The 17647-nt window shown below is 37.1% G+C and overlaps 3 protein-coding genes and 1 long non-coding RNA gene across 6 annotated transcripts in view; 1 reads left to right on the top strand and 3 right to left on the bottom strand.

Annotated features, from left to right (window-relative positions):
• Positions 1–222: 222 nt before the first annotated feature.
• LOC128856089 (uncharacterized) lies at positions 223–1638 on the bottom strand. Of its 2 annotated transcripts, XR_008453794.1 has the most exons (6): positions 1550–1638; positions 1402–1490; positions 1280–1347; positions 864–1219; positions 571–816; positions 223–507 (listed from the first exon to the last, which is right to left on the bottom strand). It is a non-coding gene; the product is annotated as an uncharacterized LOC128856089 (long non-coding RNA). The 2 variants fall into 2 exon arrangements; XR_008453793.1 differs by having other exon boundaries at positions 571–1219.
• Positions 1639–3314: 1676 nt separating this feature from the next.
• On the bottom strand, positions 3315–7893 carry LOC128861253 (xanthine dehydrogenase). Of its 2 annotated transcripts, XM_054099252.1 has the most exons (8): positions 7803–7893; positions 7665–7738; positions 7430–7602; positions 6613–7356; positions 6247–6480; positions 4241–6175; positions 3697–4174; positions 3315–3628 (listed from the first exon to the last, which is right to left on the bottom strand). In XM_054099252.1, exons 2-8 carry the CDS (start codon positions 7702–7704, stop codon positions 3447–3449), a joined length of 3786 nt encoding a protein of 1261 aa, XP_053955227.1. In that variant the 5' UTR covers positions 7705–7738; positions 7803–7893; the 3' UTR covers positions 3315–3446. The 2 variants fall into 2 exon arrangements, with proteins under 2 accessions (XP_053955227.1, XP_053955219.1); XM_054099244.1 differs by having other exon boundaries at positions 7665–7857.
• Positions 7894–10201: 2308 nt separating this feature from the next.
• The window catches only part of LOC128861276 (uncharacterized), an 84750-nt gene continuing 77304 nt past the window's right edge, over positions 10202–17647 (top strand). The window contains exon 1 of the mRNA XM_054099299.1: positions 10202–10432. The gene's annotated coding sequence lies outside the window, so the exon portion shown is untranslated. The remainder of the gene's footprint in view (positions 10433–17647) is intronic.
• On the bottom strand, positions 10418–17514 carry LOC128861267 (uncharacterized). Its single transcript, XM_054099264.1, has 7 exons — positions 17007–17514; positions 16766–16938; positions 15963–16700; positions 13466–13699; positions 12961–13402; positions 11539–12888; positions 10418–11488 (listed from the first exon to the last, which is right to left on the bottom strand). Exons 1-7 carry the CDS (start codon positions 17044–17046, stop codon positions 10683–10685), a joined length of 3783 nt encoding a protein of 1260 aa, XP_053955239.1. The 5' UTR covers positions 17047–17514; the 3' UTR covers positions 10418–10682.

Here is a 17647-nt window from a genome sequence, read left to right as displayed (position 1 = left end):
CCCTTATTTTAGGGCTGCATTTACGAAGGATGGGAAAAAGGGAAAAATGTTTTCCCCTTCTTGCCTAAAGGTAGTAAAAAAGTACGTAAAGTAACTAATTAGTCCTGTACTAAGAGAAAAACAAGTATATTGGTTATTTCATCTACATTAAAACAAAACGACAGAAAAATTATAGTTTTTTCTTTAAACAAATGTAATATTTATTTAGAATATTTTCGATGTTTATCTAACACAAGATCACGCAGAACTATGTGATGTTACTTATGTATGTGTTTTTTTTTCTGCCGTTCGGAGTCGGCTTGAAACTGTAGGTCCCTCCATTTGTGGAATAACATCAAGACGCACGCCACAAATAGGAGGAAGAGCTCGGCCAAACACCCAAAAAGGGTGTACGCGCCAATTATATATAATATATATATATATAACAATATGCATAACAATACATGTAGATACATGTAGTATGTTACCGTAAAGACATTGCGAAAGCAGAAGTTCAGTCGATCATTTCTAAATATAAGAAAAAAATTGAAAATTACAAATTTACTAGTTTATAGTTTAAAATTTGTCTACCTTAATATACTTTGCGTCCCTAATATTAATAGGAAAATGTATTAATATAGACTAAAACTAATACATCGAAAAATTTTACATATTGGTAATATAATCCACTTTTAGTAATTGTGATGGTTTGTAAATTTACGTATATCAATACCACGTGTCTCAGTAATGAATCGGAGTGGAAATATGAGGAATGTGGGTGCACTTGCTCGTATAGGTGTTGGAACGCTGCACTTACTTCAGGCAGAAATCAAAAACCTGTAAACCAAAAACTTAAAAATAACTCACAAATATATCATTACAACTTATCTGTAATTGTAGACTTAAAGCGCGAGGACTTGCTCGTGTAGGTGTTGCGCATACATCTACGTACAGCATATTGTTCTAGACGGGGTAAGGTATCGACGTGGACAGCCAGTTCGGAAGTCAAATTGATTTCAGAGGTAGCAGTACTAGGCACATAATGACCGTCATATGTTAAACAGGTATTTGCACCATCATACACAACACGCTCCATGTCTCCTATGAAATTGTCCGTAGCACCACATGAGACAATGGTAGAAATACGCGCATACGTGCTTTCGTTTCTAAAAACCACAATAGTTGGGCCACCTAGCTCTTCAACACACACCTTCCGCAGCAATTGCTCGTCTGTGAAGTCCTACAAATAAAAACTTTTTATTTATTACAATTTATTAGCAAATATTCTAAAAGAACTTACTAACTGTAGTTTATGTATTGTATGTAAGGTGGTCTCTGTTATATTTGCAAAAACGCTGCTATAAAAACCTATGAATGAAAAAGTTTAATAAGAATTTTTACAAATGTCTGATCTGGACTTACATGTATGAAAATTCACAAACCGGTGGTTTTCTGCAGCAGAAAGCCGACTCCAAATAATCGACTATCACCATATGTAAGACATAATCGACCTAAATAGTGAAAAATGACATTAATTTACAAAATAATTAGCTTTTATTATTATACTTACTTGAATGTTTACAAACAGATAAAAGATTTTCAACGAATAATAACAAAGCAAAGCGTCAAAGTGAAAACGGTGTTGCCGACCAATAATTTGCACCAAAAGTTTAGTTTTTACTACAATTCAAAAATTTTTTTGTGAAATAGGTACTTTTTTTTGTAAAGAAGCAACACGTTTTCAAATAAGGGAGCCGATATGTCAAGAGGGAGCGAGAAAGCTGTTTACTTACCTAACCTTCTATAATTGAATCATGGGTATAGCAATTTTCAAACAAACAACATTGTTGCCATTACAGTGCGACTATATATAAAGCGTTTTTCAGTAAGAGCGCTTCAACTTTTTTTTTGAATAAAACACAAACGGTTTGACTTTTTTAACTAATTTTTTTTTTATTATCGAGTTTGAACATATACATTTAAGTATGAAATTCGATTTCTTTTGCATGACCACCGCGTGCACGTTTTACGAAGTCCAATCGTTGAACCCAATTTTCGACCACTCTTTTGCATAAATCGGCCGAAATTCCAGCAATTTCGCGTTCAATATTGGCTCTGAGCTCACAAATCGTCGCCGGCTTGTTATCATGTCGCGGTATCGATTTCCACTCACAGTAACCTGGCGATCGTTCTCGTCATCGAAAAAATATGGGCCAATTACGCCGCCGGCATGTAAACCGCACCAAACAGTGATTTTTTCGGGATGCAACGGTGCCTCATGAATCACGTGTGGATTGCTTTCTCCCCAGTAACGCATATTTTGCTTGTTTACAAAGCCATTGAGCCAAAAGTGAGCTTCATCACTGAAGATGATTTTTTGGAAAATTTATAAATGTTCATAAAAAATTTGCACGATTATTTTCATAAAAAATTTGCACGATTTGCAATCGTTGCTCAAGTGTGTAGCGTTCCATGATGAAATGTATACTAATGAAGTTTACAAATGACAAGCGAAAAATAAAAAATATTGTGTCGTTCGCCCTCCCTATCGGAAAAAAGTTGAAGCGCACTTATTGAAAAACCCCTTATGTAAAAATATATTTCTCCCGTTCTAACACACTATTATTAATACAGGTAAAATAGTGTGATTAATTTTACCTGCACCTATTTACTTATGTATCTGTTTTAATACATTGTGCAAACTGTCTCCACGTATGCTATCCATTGGTATATGTTTCAACTTTTTTCTCTGACTATAAATGCTAAAAAAAGGTACGACAAGATTTTGCTCTCCGTATTAATATATAGATATAATTATTACAATTTCTTGTTTGAACATTTCAATATATCTAATTATAATTTTCATTTCACAAGATAAATTTAATTTTTTGTGAATAATCGTATACCATAATCTATCACAAATCGCGAATCAGCTAATCAAGACGCAAAGTTTCAAAAACTATTTTCAAAACAATGGATCAAAAAGAACTTCGTGTTTAAATTTTACACTGTTTCTCGATGGGGGAAAATACTGTTTACGCGAAGCAATTGCTTGAAAAGTGTTATGGGGAAGCTGAAATAAAACGATGGTTTGCTGACTTCAAATGTGGTGGTAGAGACACCGATGATGCACAACGCAGTAGACGACCAAATAAGGCGGTAACACCAGAAAACACCAAAAAATGCACAAAATCGTTTTAAATGATGAATGATTGCGTTGTTCTTGATGGAAATTACGTTGATGAATAAAGCTTATTTTGAACAAAAAAAAAATTGTTTTCTTTGTTGGGCCCGGCACTTTTCGGCCCATGGGTTATGCACGATACACTTGAAACTTTTATCTCAAAAAAAGTTATTTATTTGATATTAACTATTTGTGGTTAATAGTAGATCATATGAAAATATTTTAAACTGATACATCAATAGTGAGTTTCTGGATTCATATTCTGTTTGAACGTGATTTCTCTTTACTTGAGCTGGAACATGCTACAATCAGTACCTGACTGTAGCAACACACGTTCGGGTGTCATCGGTGCGCTTAGCGCAATCCATTTATTTGGTATCCCAGCATCAGAGCGAGCAGATTGTAAAGCCTCCTGCAGAGCAAAGCCCACAGCTATTCCTAAACATATAGCTGGCTCACCAGTAGCTGAAAAGGTAAGCAATAAATCATTACCAAGTTCTTAACATACAAAATATAAGAGCCGTCTAGCCTACCCTTGGAACGCATAAACCCAGCCGCATTTGGGCTGCGTGGCAACATTTCAATGCGGAAATCGATTGGTATGTCTTTAGCACCAGGTGGTTTGTAATTCCATGTACGGTTAGTTTTGAGCTCACCAGTATTTCTATCAACAACTATTTCTTCTGAAGTCCAGTAGCCGAGGCCCATCATAAATGCTCCCTCAATTTGTCCGATATCCACATTTGGATTTAAACTCTCTCCAGCATCCTCCAATATATCTACGCGCGGTAGTTGATAATTGCCGGTCAGAATGTCGACTTCCACCTCCACAAGACCTAGAGCACACACTGTATATGGATCCATATCATTTGGTTTGCAATCATCGTTTACAATCAGACTAATGTGTTGACTGTAAGCTGTCTGTATAATTTCGAGCCATGTAGGATTTTTTAAGGATTCCCGCACTGGCTTGAGTCGTTCGTTAATTGTGTTGCAACATTTCCGCACCGCCTACATAATGTGGTATTTATTAAGTTTGATTAATTAAAATTATATTCTATCATATATTGTACATACGTAGCAGAGTGTTTCACTGCCGATTGAGCCTCCAGTTACCATGCTATTTGCGCCATTAATAGTATTGCTACCCTCAAATCGAATCATATTTAATGGTATACCCAACTCATAAGACGCCAGCTGGGCGACCTTGGTGTTCATTCCTTGACCCATTTCAATACCACCGTGTGAAATAATCACGGTTCCATCGCCGTGATAGATGGCTAACGTAGCCGGAAACTGTCCAAAGTACCCAATATGATACTCCATGATAGCAATACCAAGGCCCTTCTTACACCAGCGATTATGTACATTAAAAATTTTGACTTCCTGCTTTCGTATTTTGTAATTTGTTGATTCCACAAAGTGTGCCAAAATTTTACCCATTTTATGTCCAGGAATTAGGTTAGCAGTACGAACATCCACTGGATCTAATCCAGTTTCAAAAGATATCTGTTCGAGAATATTTTCGATCATGGCAATTCCCTCAACTGAACCAGGTGCACGGCAGGGTGTATTGCTAGGCGAATCAGTTATGACCATGTAACCATCCAACTTGTAGTTATCACTAAATTCATAGCAATTTTTACCGAGCAAAACTGTGTGACCCATTGGAGATTCGTTAGGAAGACAGCCTGCATCTTCGTAAAATGCATTACGCAGTGCTACAATTTTTCCCGTACTTTTAACGTAGAAGTCGTAATCTGAATGGAAAGCCCATCGTTTTCCAAGAACATTCATCATCGATTCTATAGATTGGACAAAACGTACCGGACGGTTAAGCTTAAAGGCAGCCAATGCGGCGGCGCAAGCAGCTGGAAGACTCCGGGTCGCCTTGCCACCATAGCCACCACCCAATCGCCGTACCTTAACTTGAACTTCATTAGTTTTCATTCCCAGCAACTCTGTAAGAGCTCCTTGGAGCAGGTCCATCCACTGAGTGGCGGCATACACTTCCAATCCACCTTCAAACGGAATTACTACGGAAGTATGTGGTTCCATGAAGTAGTGGTACTGCAAGCCCAAATCTAATTTTCCCGAACCATGTACATCATAATCGTCTTCAATTTTTAGATTTTCGATGAGGGACTTAATAGTATGGTTAATTCTATCTGAGCAAGCACTGTTCAGAACATCATGAAGTGTGGGGAAAACTTCGTCTGCTTTGCCAGCATAAGTGAGCTTCACTAGTTTACATGCCGCATTGGCAGTGGCATTAGAGTCAGCCACTATTACACCTATTGGTTGATTGTAAAATTTTGTGGCACCACTAGCAAATAATTCCTCATTCTCTTTAAAGAACATGGGCTCGTTTCCACAAACCGTATTTTTTCCAGGTATATCTTTAGTAGTTAGAAAGTCAACAACTCCAGGTAGTTTGAATGCTTCTGAGGTGTCAATGTCAACTACCGTAGCTCCTACTTTCTTGGCCGTAACGAAAGCTGCCCACAACTGGTGTGGCTGAACGGGTACATCATTGGCATAAGTGGCTTCCCCTGCTGTCTGCATTACACCTTCGTATTTTTCAATTGCTTGGTGTACAGGTGAATCATCTTCTATTCTTTCGTATACTTGTCTACCTGATGATACTGGACGCTTCAGAATCTCTGCTCCACTACGTAGCTTTGCTGGAATTGTGCTGTCTGGTGTATTTTTCAAAATGGTTTTATAGAGTAGCCCACAAGCTAGTTTCTGTCTATAGTCGGGCGAAGCATCAGGTAAAACTGCATCAGCAACGATGTGATTTCTGGCTGCCACAAAAATCCGTCTTACAACTTCTGGATCATATAATTGTTTTCCTTCTAGTATTTTTTCGATTTCAGTTGCGTGGATGAAGTCAGGATTTATGCCACCAAAACAGATGCGGGCAGATTTTACTCTGAAGCTTGGTCTCTCAATATTTATGAGAAACGCAGCATTAACATAAGCATGCGCATTTTGTGCCCTGATCATAACCTAAAGTTTAAGATATATTAATATAATTTTTTTTTTTTCAAAGTTTCTGTAGACATAAGATTAAAACATACCTTGTAGGAATCAAATATATATCTCTTTAACGAATATGGTGGGAGAATGAATGCTCTAATAACTTTACCCTTTATTGGAGTTTTCAAAAACTCTGTGATCGTTACTCTCTTCTCTTTTGTCGCGCTTTCTTGGACTATCACTTGAGCATTTAATGCTTCAAAAAGAACAAAAATATCAGAGGGGAAGCTGTTGTGGTAGTATTTCATCATTAGGTTACCAGCCAAGGTGCCCATCTAAAAACCAAAACATAGTGTACTTCGATAAATATTGCATAGCATTCTAACCACTTATGATAACATATCAGAGCGATAGCGATAAATCGCAATTATAAACAAGTCACGTTTGATGAACGCGTGCATACTCACATTGCGAACAGGTACATTTGCAATTAAATCGAAATGGTTCCAAAGTTGTTTAGAGTACTCAAAGCCATTATATTTGGCTGCCTCTTGAAATATTTCCATTGTCTGGGATAAACTTAAATTGCCACCTAAGGTTACGGCATTTGGAGTAATACTATATTGGCACAGTTCAGGTACTCCATTCACGCCGATAAATGTTTTAATAGTATATTCGCGGTGAAAGACGCCGTGAGCAGTATTACCGGCCACCAGCATATACTTGCAACCTTTCGATTGCTCTATAGCACAGAAAACGTCAGATAATGATTTCGGCCAGAACCATTGGCTACCATCCTCATATTTCATTGGCGGCCGCTTTGTCAGGCTGATGCAAGATCTGTTACATGAAGTCTCAGTCTTGGGGCATGTTTTAGTCCTGAGGTCTTCAATGTCAAAGCACTCTTCAGGAATTTCGATAGTACTGTCGATTGCAAAAGATTTCATGGTATCTAATATGGGACGGTAGCCAGTGCATCGACAAATGTTGCCACCAAAAGAATTCTCCACCTCCTCCATGGTAACTTTGTCTCCCTTAGATTTCAGTAACCCATACATATTCATAACAAAACCTGGCGAGCAAAAACCACATTGAGTGCCGTTCATCTTAGCCAAACGTTTTTGAATCGGGTGATAGCCCATACGTTTGCTCCCAATCCCCTCAATAGTGGTTATCTCCCAATCTGCACAAGTGTTCAGTAATGTCAAACACTTTAAGTATAGCGAAGAAATATTTTTAAATAGGTATTTGATGTTTTCAGAATATGGTGAAACTTTTACTTACTGAGTTGACGGCCCAAGTGTGCACATCGCCAGTAACTGGGTGTTTACCCGTAACCACGCAAACGCATACTCCGCATCCGCCTTCTTGACACATAAATTTAGTACCTGATAATCCCGCATGCTCTCGGATAAAGGTGTTCAAAGTAATGTCCGATGGAAGATTGGATAACTTAACTGCGTAGTAAAATTTTATAATAAATAGAAAACGTATTGGCAGGCCTGTTATAATTACTTACAAGTGTATAATCGGTCGTTGATAATAAACTTTGTTGTCATTTCGCCGTTTCTATTGCTTAAATATGTGCAATGTCTAAACAAATTTAAAATAAAAAATATATTTTTTGGAATTGTGGAGGAAAGGATTTATTTTTTACTAGAAAACGAGCTTCCTAACACGTCCGTTCTGAGCGACAAAATTTATAAAATTAATTTTTCTTCCAATTGTGCGCTCCTTTATAAACCATCATTCTCTTGCATATGCAAGTATATATGTATGCATATACAATAAGATATTTGTATACATGTACTTCTATACAAGTTAATAATATGAGAACATTATAATTATAATCAACAAACATACAAACTTTCAATGACTATAGCGGAACAGAACGCGAAACGGCGATATATTCGCCGTCGTCAAATAGTTATGTTAATCTTAGTTCATTTCCCCTGCAGGAAAATTCATTGCTACCGCACAGAGACCATCAGACAGCTTTCACATGACGGGCGAGAATCGATTGACAAGTTGTTCACCTACAGCATTTACACGAGCGACACAACTTTTTTCGCCAGACAATTTATTCAATCACCCTATGCACCAGCAATTTTCATTGACCAATGTTTAATCGCCTAAACAATCTCCTCAGGTTAATGCTGCTTAATAGGCCTGCCAAAATGAGTCCGTTGCGACAATGCATTTGACTGGCACCTGGACTGCCTGTATTTGTATAGGAACGAACAAAAGTCAGCAACTCTCCACTTACGGTAAGTCCGGCACAATAGCAATGAAGGTAGTATGCAAGATTTCGTCTTCCCAAGTGTCGTGCCAAAAATACAGAAGAAATCATGCACACATGCGACGGCACGTGTCAATACATTCATTGTGACATCCTCCTGCGCTTTCTATAACGTGCCAGTCGAACGCATTGCCGCCAAGGATGATGAACTACAATGTTTGGCTATTCGAAGTAAAATTGAGAATAACTTCGGTTGCTCTGCCATCGGAGATTCGACAGCAAAATCCACAGTTATTTACGCAGACCGCAACGAAGTCACATGAGCAAGGGCTGCGTTAATTGTTTCTTATATCATCAACACAATTTTCATTTTGTAATAAACAAACCGCTGACACATATTCTGTTACGTAAGCAAACCAGCTGATTCCTGATGTTAGCCACACCTTCTGAATTATTTTTATCTATAGTATTATTTTAAAACATGGCCCTTATTCTGACTAAACTACAATATGTACAGATATGAAATATATATCAAAAGAAAGGTTTTGATGAGCATATTTCCGGAAAATTATGAAAATTAAAATTGGTTAATTTGTTCATGTAATATTTGCGTGTAAAGTTAGCAAAATTTTCATATTGATAACTGCGATGTCTATGCAAAGCGATTTGACACACAAATATACTCATATATATGAGTACGTTTGCTTTGTTTAGCTCTCTTTCTAATGAGCACAGCATTGTATAGACAAAGAACTCATTAATTGTTTTGTTTTGTTCTCTTTACTAATAAATATGTATTCATGAACATAGTTCTAACGGGTGCTGCGAATTTTTTTCAAAATTTTGTTGTGATGGCAATAATTGGTATGAATTGACAATTGACTTGAAATTTGTCAATTCACTTAAAACAACGGTAATAGTGCAAATTAGAAAGAGTTTTGGACAGAGGCAAAATAGAATTTATTTTAAGAAAAAAGTACATCCATATTTAATTTTAAAATGTGCCTAGAGGACGACCAAGAAGAGTTCCTACTTTAAGTGGAGGAATAGAGCAGGTAAGTAAGTGATAAATGTTTGAAACGTCACGTATTGGATATGATTGGTAGAAGCATCCACTTTTGTTTTCGTTCATATATGGTACAATTGAATTACAATATATAAACGTATGTATGTATTTAAAAATGTTGTGTGCGTTTGATCCTTTTTGCAAAACTCAAAATTTTAAATAGTTTTAAAAAATGAGGAGAGAGAGACAAAAAATGTTATATGCATAAGTTCTTATATATTACATATGAATAAAAATATACACTTTTCTAATCATCATAACTTTTAATACATAAAAGTGTCACATATGTTGTTTACTTTCCGTGGGAAAAAAGCCCACCCGATTTTCCGGGGTTACATACTAGTTATATTTTATTTTGAAAAAACTATTCCAACCATGCTCCAGGATCAATCGGTTTTAGTTAAGCTTACTTTTCGGTTTTAGCATTATCACCCTCTGAAGGCGTTTGTCTCATTAGAATCTATAAAAGGTGATATCTGATAGTGATAATGTAACTACTCTCGTGATTAACATTTACTACAAAAACAAAAAAAAAAAATTATATTTGAGCCAGTCTAACAAACTAGTGAAACGGATTCGTTTTCTCTAGGCCAAGTTTTCTCTGCAGGGTCGCCTCAAGCAGAATCAACAACCTACGCAGCTTTCGTAAAATCGTGCCGAGAGTTTATAAACATCTGTCAGTTATTTGATGCCGTAATTGAACAGCCTAATAAAAATGTTTGAATTCACATACCAAAAAGTTAGAGAGCGTAAAAGTGGGTACAGTTGAAAACAATCATTGTTAAGATTTCGTAGGTTAGAAACATATACCTGGCAACAGGAGCAGCTACTAGGTGCTAATTTGAATTGAGGCCACCATGCGGAAACATTCGGAAGGAATAAAACTTACCGGAACAAACGGACACGTATTATACCATATTCGATTACTCACCTAACATTGTGTATCAAAGAATTAATAATCCCGACATCGCCATCCCGACTCGTGAGTAATATTTAATAAAATGTTACAAAACATCAACACTGTTGCAAAGCATAACTTATAACATAGTATTCATACAGTATTAATGCAATACCTTTACAGTATATACATACGTAGGGTTTTGAAAACTTCCGAAGTATATACATATGTACATATCTATTCGAATGCAATATTTGTTTTTGATTTATTTATATTTCCCAACCACCAATGCAATTCTTAAACATACGGCAAGTAAACTGACCGGCGTAATACGCTAGTCTAATGAGAGCTTTGAAATATCAGTGCCTGCATTCAAAACAATAGTCTCAGGCGTTGTTGGAGCTCCTAATCGAACCCATTCTCTTTTGAGACCGACATCTTTTCGAGAAGACTGTATAGCGTGTTGTATGGCGAAAATTGAACTGACCGCTAGACAGCAAGGTGGCTCACCGGTCGCTTTAGAACGCATGAATCCTGCTGGATTTGGATTTCTTTGCAACAATTCTACACGAAAATCGATAGGAATATCCTTTGCTCCAGGAGGTTTGTAATTCCATGTCCGATTAGTAAGAAGTTGCCCTGTTTGTCGGTCATAGATCAATTGTTCCGTGAGCCAGTAACCCAACAACATGATAAATGAACCTTCCACCTGACCAATATCAATATGTGGACTTAGACTCTCGCCAGCATCTTCCAATATGTCAACACGTCTTATTTGGTTATTACCCGTTAAAATGTCCACTTCAACTTCGGTTAATGCCAAACCATATACGTTGTAGTTCTCCATGTCACCCTTTTTATATTGATCACTAACGATCATATTTATAGCCTTTCCCCAAGCCTGCTGAACAACATCCAACCAACTAGTTTCTTTACCAAGTGCGTCTCTAACTGGCTTAAGACGTTCATTGAGAGTTTCGCAAGCTTTACGAACTGCAAAACAAAGACTTTCGCTACCAACTGCGCCGCCAGTCACCATCGAATTAGCACCATTAATAGTGTCACTTGACTCAATCCTTATAAAAGATAGTGGTATTCCAAGCGTATGGGCTGCCACTTGGGCAATTTTCGTGTTCATACCTATTAAAATCAAATAGTTAACTTAATTCCATACACTTTATTCCACATACCTTGACCCATCTCTATTCCTCCATGTGATATCACTACAGTACCGTCAATGTGATATACCGATACAGTGGCTGGGTATTGACCAAATAGAAAAACTGGGTATTCCATAATGGCTAAGCCTAGACCACGTTTTACCCAACGATTTTTCTCATTGAAATCATCGATTTCATTTCGCCGCTTTCGGTATTCAGTTGACTTAATGAATCGTGGCAATAATTCTTCCATTTTATTTCCAGGTTTCAAGTTTACTAATCGTGCATCGGCGGGATCTATGTTCGCTTCAAATGCAATGTGTTCTAAAATATTTTCGATCATCGCAATCCCTTCCACCGAACCTGGAGCACGGCACCAAGTCGAACTGGGAGCATCCGTTATAACAGCCTCGGCCACGATTTTTGTACTTGAGTCAGGAAGCTCGTAACAGTTTTTCGCGCATGCAACCGAATGTCCTTTGATAGGATTTTCATTAAGCGTATACCCCGCATCCTGATAGAATGTATTCTTAAGCCCTATAATTTTCCCATTGGTTTTAATATGAAACTCATAATCAGAGCGACAACCCCATCGTTTTCCATTCGAGTTCATCATGGATTCAATAGTCTGCACAAAGCGCGCTGGCCGATTTAGTTTGTGGGCAACTAGAGAAGCAGCACATGCAACCTGATTACCACGCGAAATCTTACTGCCATATCCGCCACCGAGGCGACGTACTTTTAGTTGAACATCATTTACTTTAACCTGTAGCATTTTTGCGATTACACATTGAGTATGGTCCATCCACTGTGTTGCTGTCCAAACTTGAAGACCTTCTTCAAACGGAATAGCTATGGTAGTTTGAGGTTCCATAGTAAAATGATATTGTCCACCAATTTCAAAAAGACCCTTGGCATTGATGTCCGGTGTTTCTAAGAGTTTTATATCATCAAATTGCGAGGACTTTATCTTATTGACACGGCCCATTTCTTGTGCTTCAAACACATGTGCAGTGGTGGGTAAAATATTGCGGGTGCTGTTGGAATAGGTCACTTTCACTTTAGTGGCGGTACGATTTGCAATATCACTTGTAATAGCCACTACAACGCCCAAAGGCTGATCGTAATATTTAACAATCCCACTGCAAAATATCTCTTCAGTTTCATACCCAAATGATGGGTCGCATGACAAATTCTTTCCAGGAATATCCTTAGCCGAGTAAAAGGCAATGACCCCTGGAGTTTGCAAAACCTCGGATGCATCAATCTGTTCAATATTTGCTCCAACTTTTGTTGCATTAGCGAATGCACAGTATACGGAATTGGAAGTAGTGAGTATGTCATTCATATAGGTGGCTTCACCGGAACATTGAATCATAGCTAGATGTGTTATTGATTGTTATTTGTTACTATTTTCTTACATTCAAATATAAAAGTAGTTGATTATTTCACCTTCAATTTTTTCTACTGCCTGTGTAACTGGGTAATTTTTTTCATTTGTTTCGAATGATTGCATTCCGGATGAGAGGGGTCGTTGAAGTAAATTGCCACCACTCTTGTATTCATCTTTCACTTTGTCTGTTGGCGCAATCTTCAACAAACTCTTATAAAGCAAACCTCCAGCTAGAGTTTTTCGGAAATCGGGAGAGGCGTCCGGAAGAACATCGTCGGGTTTCAGTTGGGCAATCAGGTTTTTGAAAATATTTGAAACAGTGCCCTTCTCAAATAAATTCTGTCCAGCTAAGACAGATTCTATTGCTGTGGCATGAACAAACTCGGGATGTATACCTCCAAAACAAATACGACCAGAATTAACTTTCCCCACAAATGGATCCATATCTATTAAAAAAGCAGCGTTGACATAAGCATGAGCGTTTTGAGCTCGTGGCATTATCTAAAATATTATTCGAGAATTGAGAGAATTCTTATGGTTGTATCATTTCAATAACTATCTTACTTTATACGAATCGAAAACGAAATTTTCTTTTGAGTAGGGTTTTAACTCGAATGCAATTATGACAATCTGATTATTGGTTAATGATAGATACTCTTTCAGTGAGATGGTCTTCTGTGTAGATATATCTTCGCTGACAACAAGTTGGACATCGAGAGCTTCGAATGTTATGAAAATATCCGAGGGGAATTCTGGGTGGTATTTTTTTACACTGATATTTCCCGCGAGGGTTCCAGTCTGAAAAATATAATTAAATATACGTCCAATAAACGCTTCACAATATAGACTGTATTTTGCTTTTGTGAACTAAAATTTTCAAATAACATATATATATGTATAATTGGCGCGTACACCCTTTTTGGGTGTTTGGCCGAGCTCCTCCTATTTGTGGTATGCGTCTTGATGTTGTTCCACAAATGGAGGGACCTACAGTTTCAAGCCGACTCCGAACGGCAGATATTTTTATGAGGAGCTTTTTCATGGCCGAGGTTGGAGGTTTGCCATTGCCTGCCGAGTTACGATTGCTATTAGAAAAATGTTTTTCTTAATTTTGGTGTTTCACCGAGACTCGAACCTACGTTCTCTCTGTGAATTCCGAATGGTAGTCACGCACCAACCCATTCGGCTATGGCGGCCGAATATATGTAACTAATTATATATGTATGTATAAGTATACTCGTATATGAGTGCGAATTTATTTATTTAACTTTAACGTGAGCTTTATTGTTTATATATAAATAATAATGTGTTATAGTAATTTGATATTTCTTTCATGTTAACGCAAATGCTTGGACTAAAGGATGAGATGAGATGAAATGAACTCCATCCGTTCCGCTATTGTTTGAGAGGGAGTTGAGAATGACGCTGCATGGCGTTTTCAATTTCAGAAGTAATGAAAATCTCTTGTTGAAGTTATGCCTTTTATTTTGAAAATGCTATGAACGGTAGATCGAATAAAAATGTTTGTGCACATTACATTACTCTTTTCTGAACAGGAATTTTTGGTATTATTTTTTGAAAGTTTTTAAGCCTACATGAAATATTTTGGTCAATTAAATATAAATTCCTCTACTTTTGAATGGCAGCATTCGTACTATCGAACCCAGATTTTCTTGGCGTGAGTTTGGTCTGCTGAAAACTCTTATAAGGTTTGGCGAAGAGAATAGTGATTTTGATACTAAATTTTAATAATTCCAACGCGGTATTGAATCGAATAGCGTTATTGAATCTATAATAATGAATAATTATATGCTAAATTTGACATCCGCAGCTTTGCGAAGAAAATTACTATACGGTGTGAAAGTTCGAGCGCCTCTATTGAAAAATCCAATTTTTGTATGAATATGTACTCATATACAGAGCTGGGTCGTAATGAATCCTTTCGGGACAAAATTACGCGTAATTACAAATTAGAAGGAATTGTAATTAGTAATCGATTCTTTCAGCCCACAGCAAATGAATAAAATTATAGTACTATTTCAATATTAGAAGTAATTTCAAAAGCAGTTTTTGTTGTCAATTCCATAGCCTTCTGTGTACATACATCTTCGCTGACAACAAGCCGTACATCGAGAGTGTCGAATGTTATGAAAGGAATTAATTACTTTTTTAATTCCTACGACGTAATTTCAAAAGTAGCGTTTTTTGTCAACTCCATTGCAAGGAATTTTATATTTTGTGATTGGAGAGAATTATGTGATAGTAAGATAACTTTCTTTCAAATTCTTTGAAAGGGATAAAAACATTTTTTTTAACTCTGTTGAATAAAATATATTTTTATTTCAAGTAGTTAGAAAAATGCGTGCTCTTTGCAAGGCTCTTAACTACCGCTATTTGGGGGACTTCTATTGTTTTCTGACTGACTTCAGAAATGACTGTCACTTTTCTCGCAGGGATGCTTGCAATCAAACAGCGGTCACCACTCATGACAACGTGTAATAATCACTAAAAGTGGCCGCTGTGTGAATGCCGGCATAAATCAACATTTACAATTAAAAATTAGAAACACATGCACTTCTATGTGTGGATATAGGTATACACTACGCACATGGATATATACACCTATGAAAAACCGCTCTAAGTATATAATAAATTGTATGTTATGAGTGTTTATTTCTCCGTTTCACTTCCAACGCCAACTATTTAATCAATTTTGAAATCAAATATTAGAAATATTTCCATATGTACATAACATATATATAAATATATATATGTACATACATATATGTGTATGAATATAAGTACGTAAAATGGAGAGATAAGTATATACAATACATATTCATATGTAGGTATACTCGTATATAGTGATCTGTATGGCTACGTATACTTATATATCTTGTTAGACAATCTGAGTGACTGCAACATATTACATTTATGTATATATAGATATTTATGTATGATTGTTTAAGCAGCCAGAATGTTAAAAGCGTTTAATACGCTGCCTCACTTCCAACATTTACCAATTAAATAAAATCTTAAAGGTGAAACTAGCAATACTCACATTGCGTACTGGTACATTTGCAATCAAATCGAAATGTTGCCACAACTGTTGGCAGTACTCGAAACCAGACTTCTTAGCGGCTTTTAAGAAAATGTCCATCGCTTCGGTCAAGCTAAGATTACCACCCAATGTCAATAAGTCACTGGTAATAGAGTGATGTTTCAGCTCAGGCACTGCATTGATATCAATAAAATGCTTTAGGTTTAATGAACGCCTATAAACACCATGCGCTGTATTTCCGGCGACCATCATAAACTCATCATTGCCTACTTTAGAGAGGGCATCAAATAGCTCGGGGAGCGTTCGTGGCCAATTCCATTGCGTACCGTCGGCGTAGACCAAAGTATTTAGCGACTTTTGACAGCTACGCGCACATTGCAACCCTGTTTTTGGGCAAGAGATGAGCTCGAAATCTTCAATATCCTGACATTCCTCCGGAACTTCAATAGTACTGTCGATGGCAAAGGATTTCATAGCATCTAATATCGGACGGTACCCAGTGCAGCGGCAAATGTTGCCTCCAAAGGAATTCTCAACTTCCGCCATTGTGACTGTTCCACCTTTCGACTGAAGTAGGCCATACATATTCATTACAAAACCCGGCGAACAGAAACCACATTGTGTGCCATTCATCTTGGCCAAACGTTTTTGAATCGGATGGTAGCCAAAACCTTTATTGCCAATTCCCTCAGCTGTTATGATCTCCCAATCCGAACAAGTGTTCAGCAGCGTCAAGCACTTTTAATAAGATTGTTTTCTTTAATTTTTTAAGAAGAAATTTATGTGATGAAATTCCAGCTTACTGAATTTACGGCCCATGTACGTAGTTCACCGCTGACGGGATGTTTACCTTTGACAACACACACACAAGCACCACAACCGCCTTCTAAACACATATATTTGGTCGCCGTCAACTGCGCGTGCTCTCGAATAAAAGTATTCAGGGTGATATCCGGTGGAAAGTTTGTCAGATTGACTAAAAATTCCAAATATGTTAATTCCAAACTAATATCTTCTAATCTTCGCGAGCATTTTCATATTTACCGATGTATGGAACGTCGTTGATTATAAATTTCGTTGTCATCTTTTTGCCGCCTTAAAACTTCAATTTACTTTCAAAAGTTTTAATTTTTATATTTTTTTCTTTCTCACAAATTTTAAATATAAAATCACTTTGCGCGCAGTAGAACAGTTGCGATAAAATTTACTAGATAAACTGAACAGTTTGCCGTTTACTGTAGAACTACAAAATCATGGAGCAGCGTCGACACACTTCACAAATGCCTCTGTGTCGGATTGTTAGAAGTTGAAATGTAGAGGTGCCAGTGAGAGCAGCACTATACGAAATGACAATGCCGTGATTCAAGTGTGCCAGCCAGAAACTCTCTACTGCGGCTGTAAAGTGATTATTACAACTGCCGTCGTTAGGCAACATGCAACGCAACGTGTTATTTAGCAACGTTGGTAAAACCCCAGATGGAATTATATTTAATTTTGTCTTAATTTAATGTGAAAATGTATCTATTTTTTAGCTGCGAACATCAAAAATATCAATAGGCGAATTAACGGTCCGCCGCCTTACTTCGTGCAGCCATGTCGAAACTACTATGCTCGGTAATCTTCATGCCGCCATTCGTTTTCACCCTGGCAAGTACATTTCTACATACATATATTATCTATGATAA

Source organism: Anastrepha ludens, chromosome 2 (genome assembly GCF_028408465.1).
Source record: "Anastrepha ludens isolate Willacy chromosome 2, idAnaLude1.1, whole genome shotgun sequence".
Classification (NCBI taxonomy): Eukaryota; Metazoa; Arthropoda; class Insecta; order Diptera; family Tephritidae; genus Anastrepha; species Anastrepha ludens.
This window is presented reverse-complemented; position numbering and strand designations above follow the sequence as displayed.

Excerpts from the sequence above, each read along its gene's own strand:
- LOC128861253 (XM_054099252.1), bottom strand. The coding sequence starts at position 7,704 with ATGACAACAAAGTTTATTATCAACGACCGATTATACACTT. Across the intron at positions 7,603-7,664 it reads CAACGACCGATTATACACTT|TTAAGTTATCCAATCTTCCA; the intron begins GTAAGTAATTAT and ends TTTACTACGCAG. Across the intron at positions 7,357-7,429 it reads ACACTTGGGCCGTCAACTCA|TGTTTGACATTACTGAACAC; the intron begins GTAAGTAAAAGT and ends CTATACTTAAAG.
- LOC128861267 (XM_054099264.1), bottom strand. The coding sequence starts at position 17,046 with ATGACAACGAAATTTATAATCAACGACGTTCCATACATCG. Across the intron at positions 13,403-13,465 it reads TCGTTTTCGATTCGTATAAA|ATAATGCCACGAGCTCAAAA; the intron begins GTAAGATAGTTA and ends ATAATATTTTAG. Across the intron at positions 12,889-12,960 it reads GGCAGTAGAAAAAATTGAAG|CTATGATTCAATGTTCCGGT; the intron begins GTGAAATAATCA and ends TAACACATCTAG.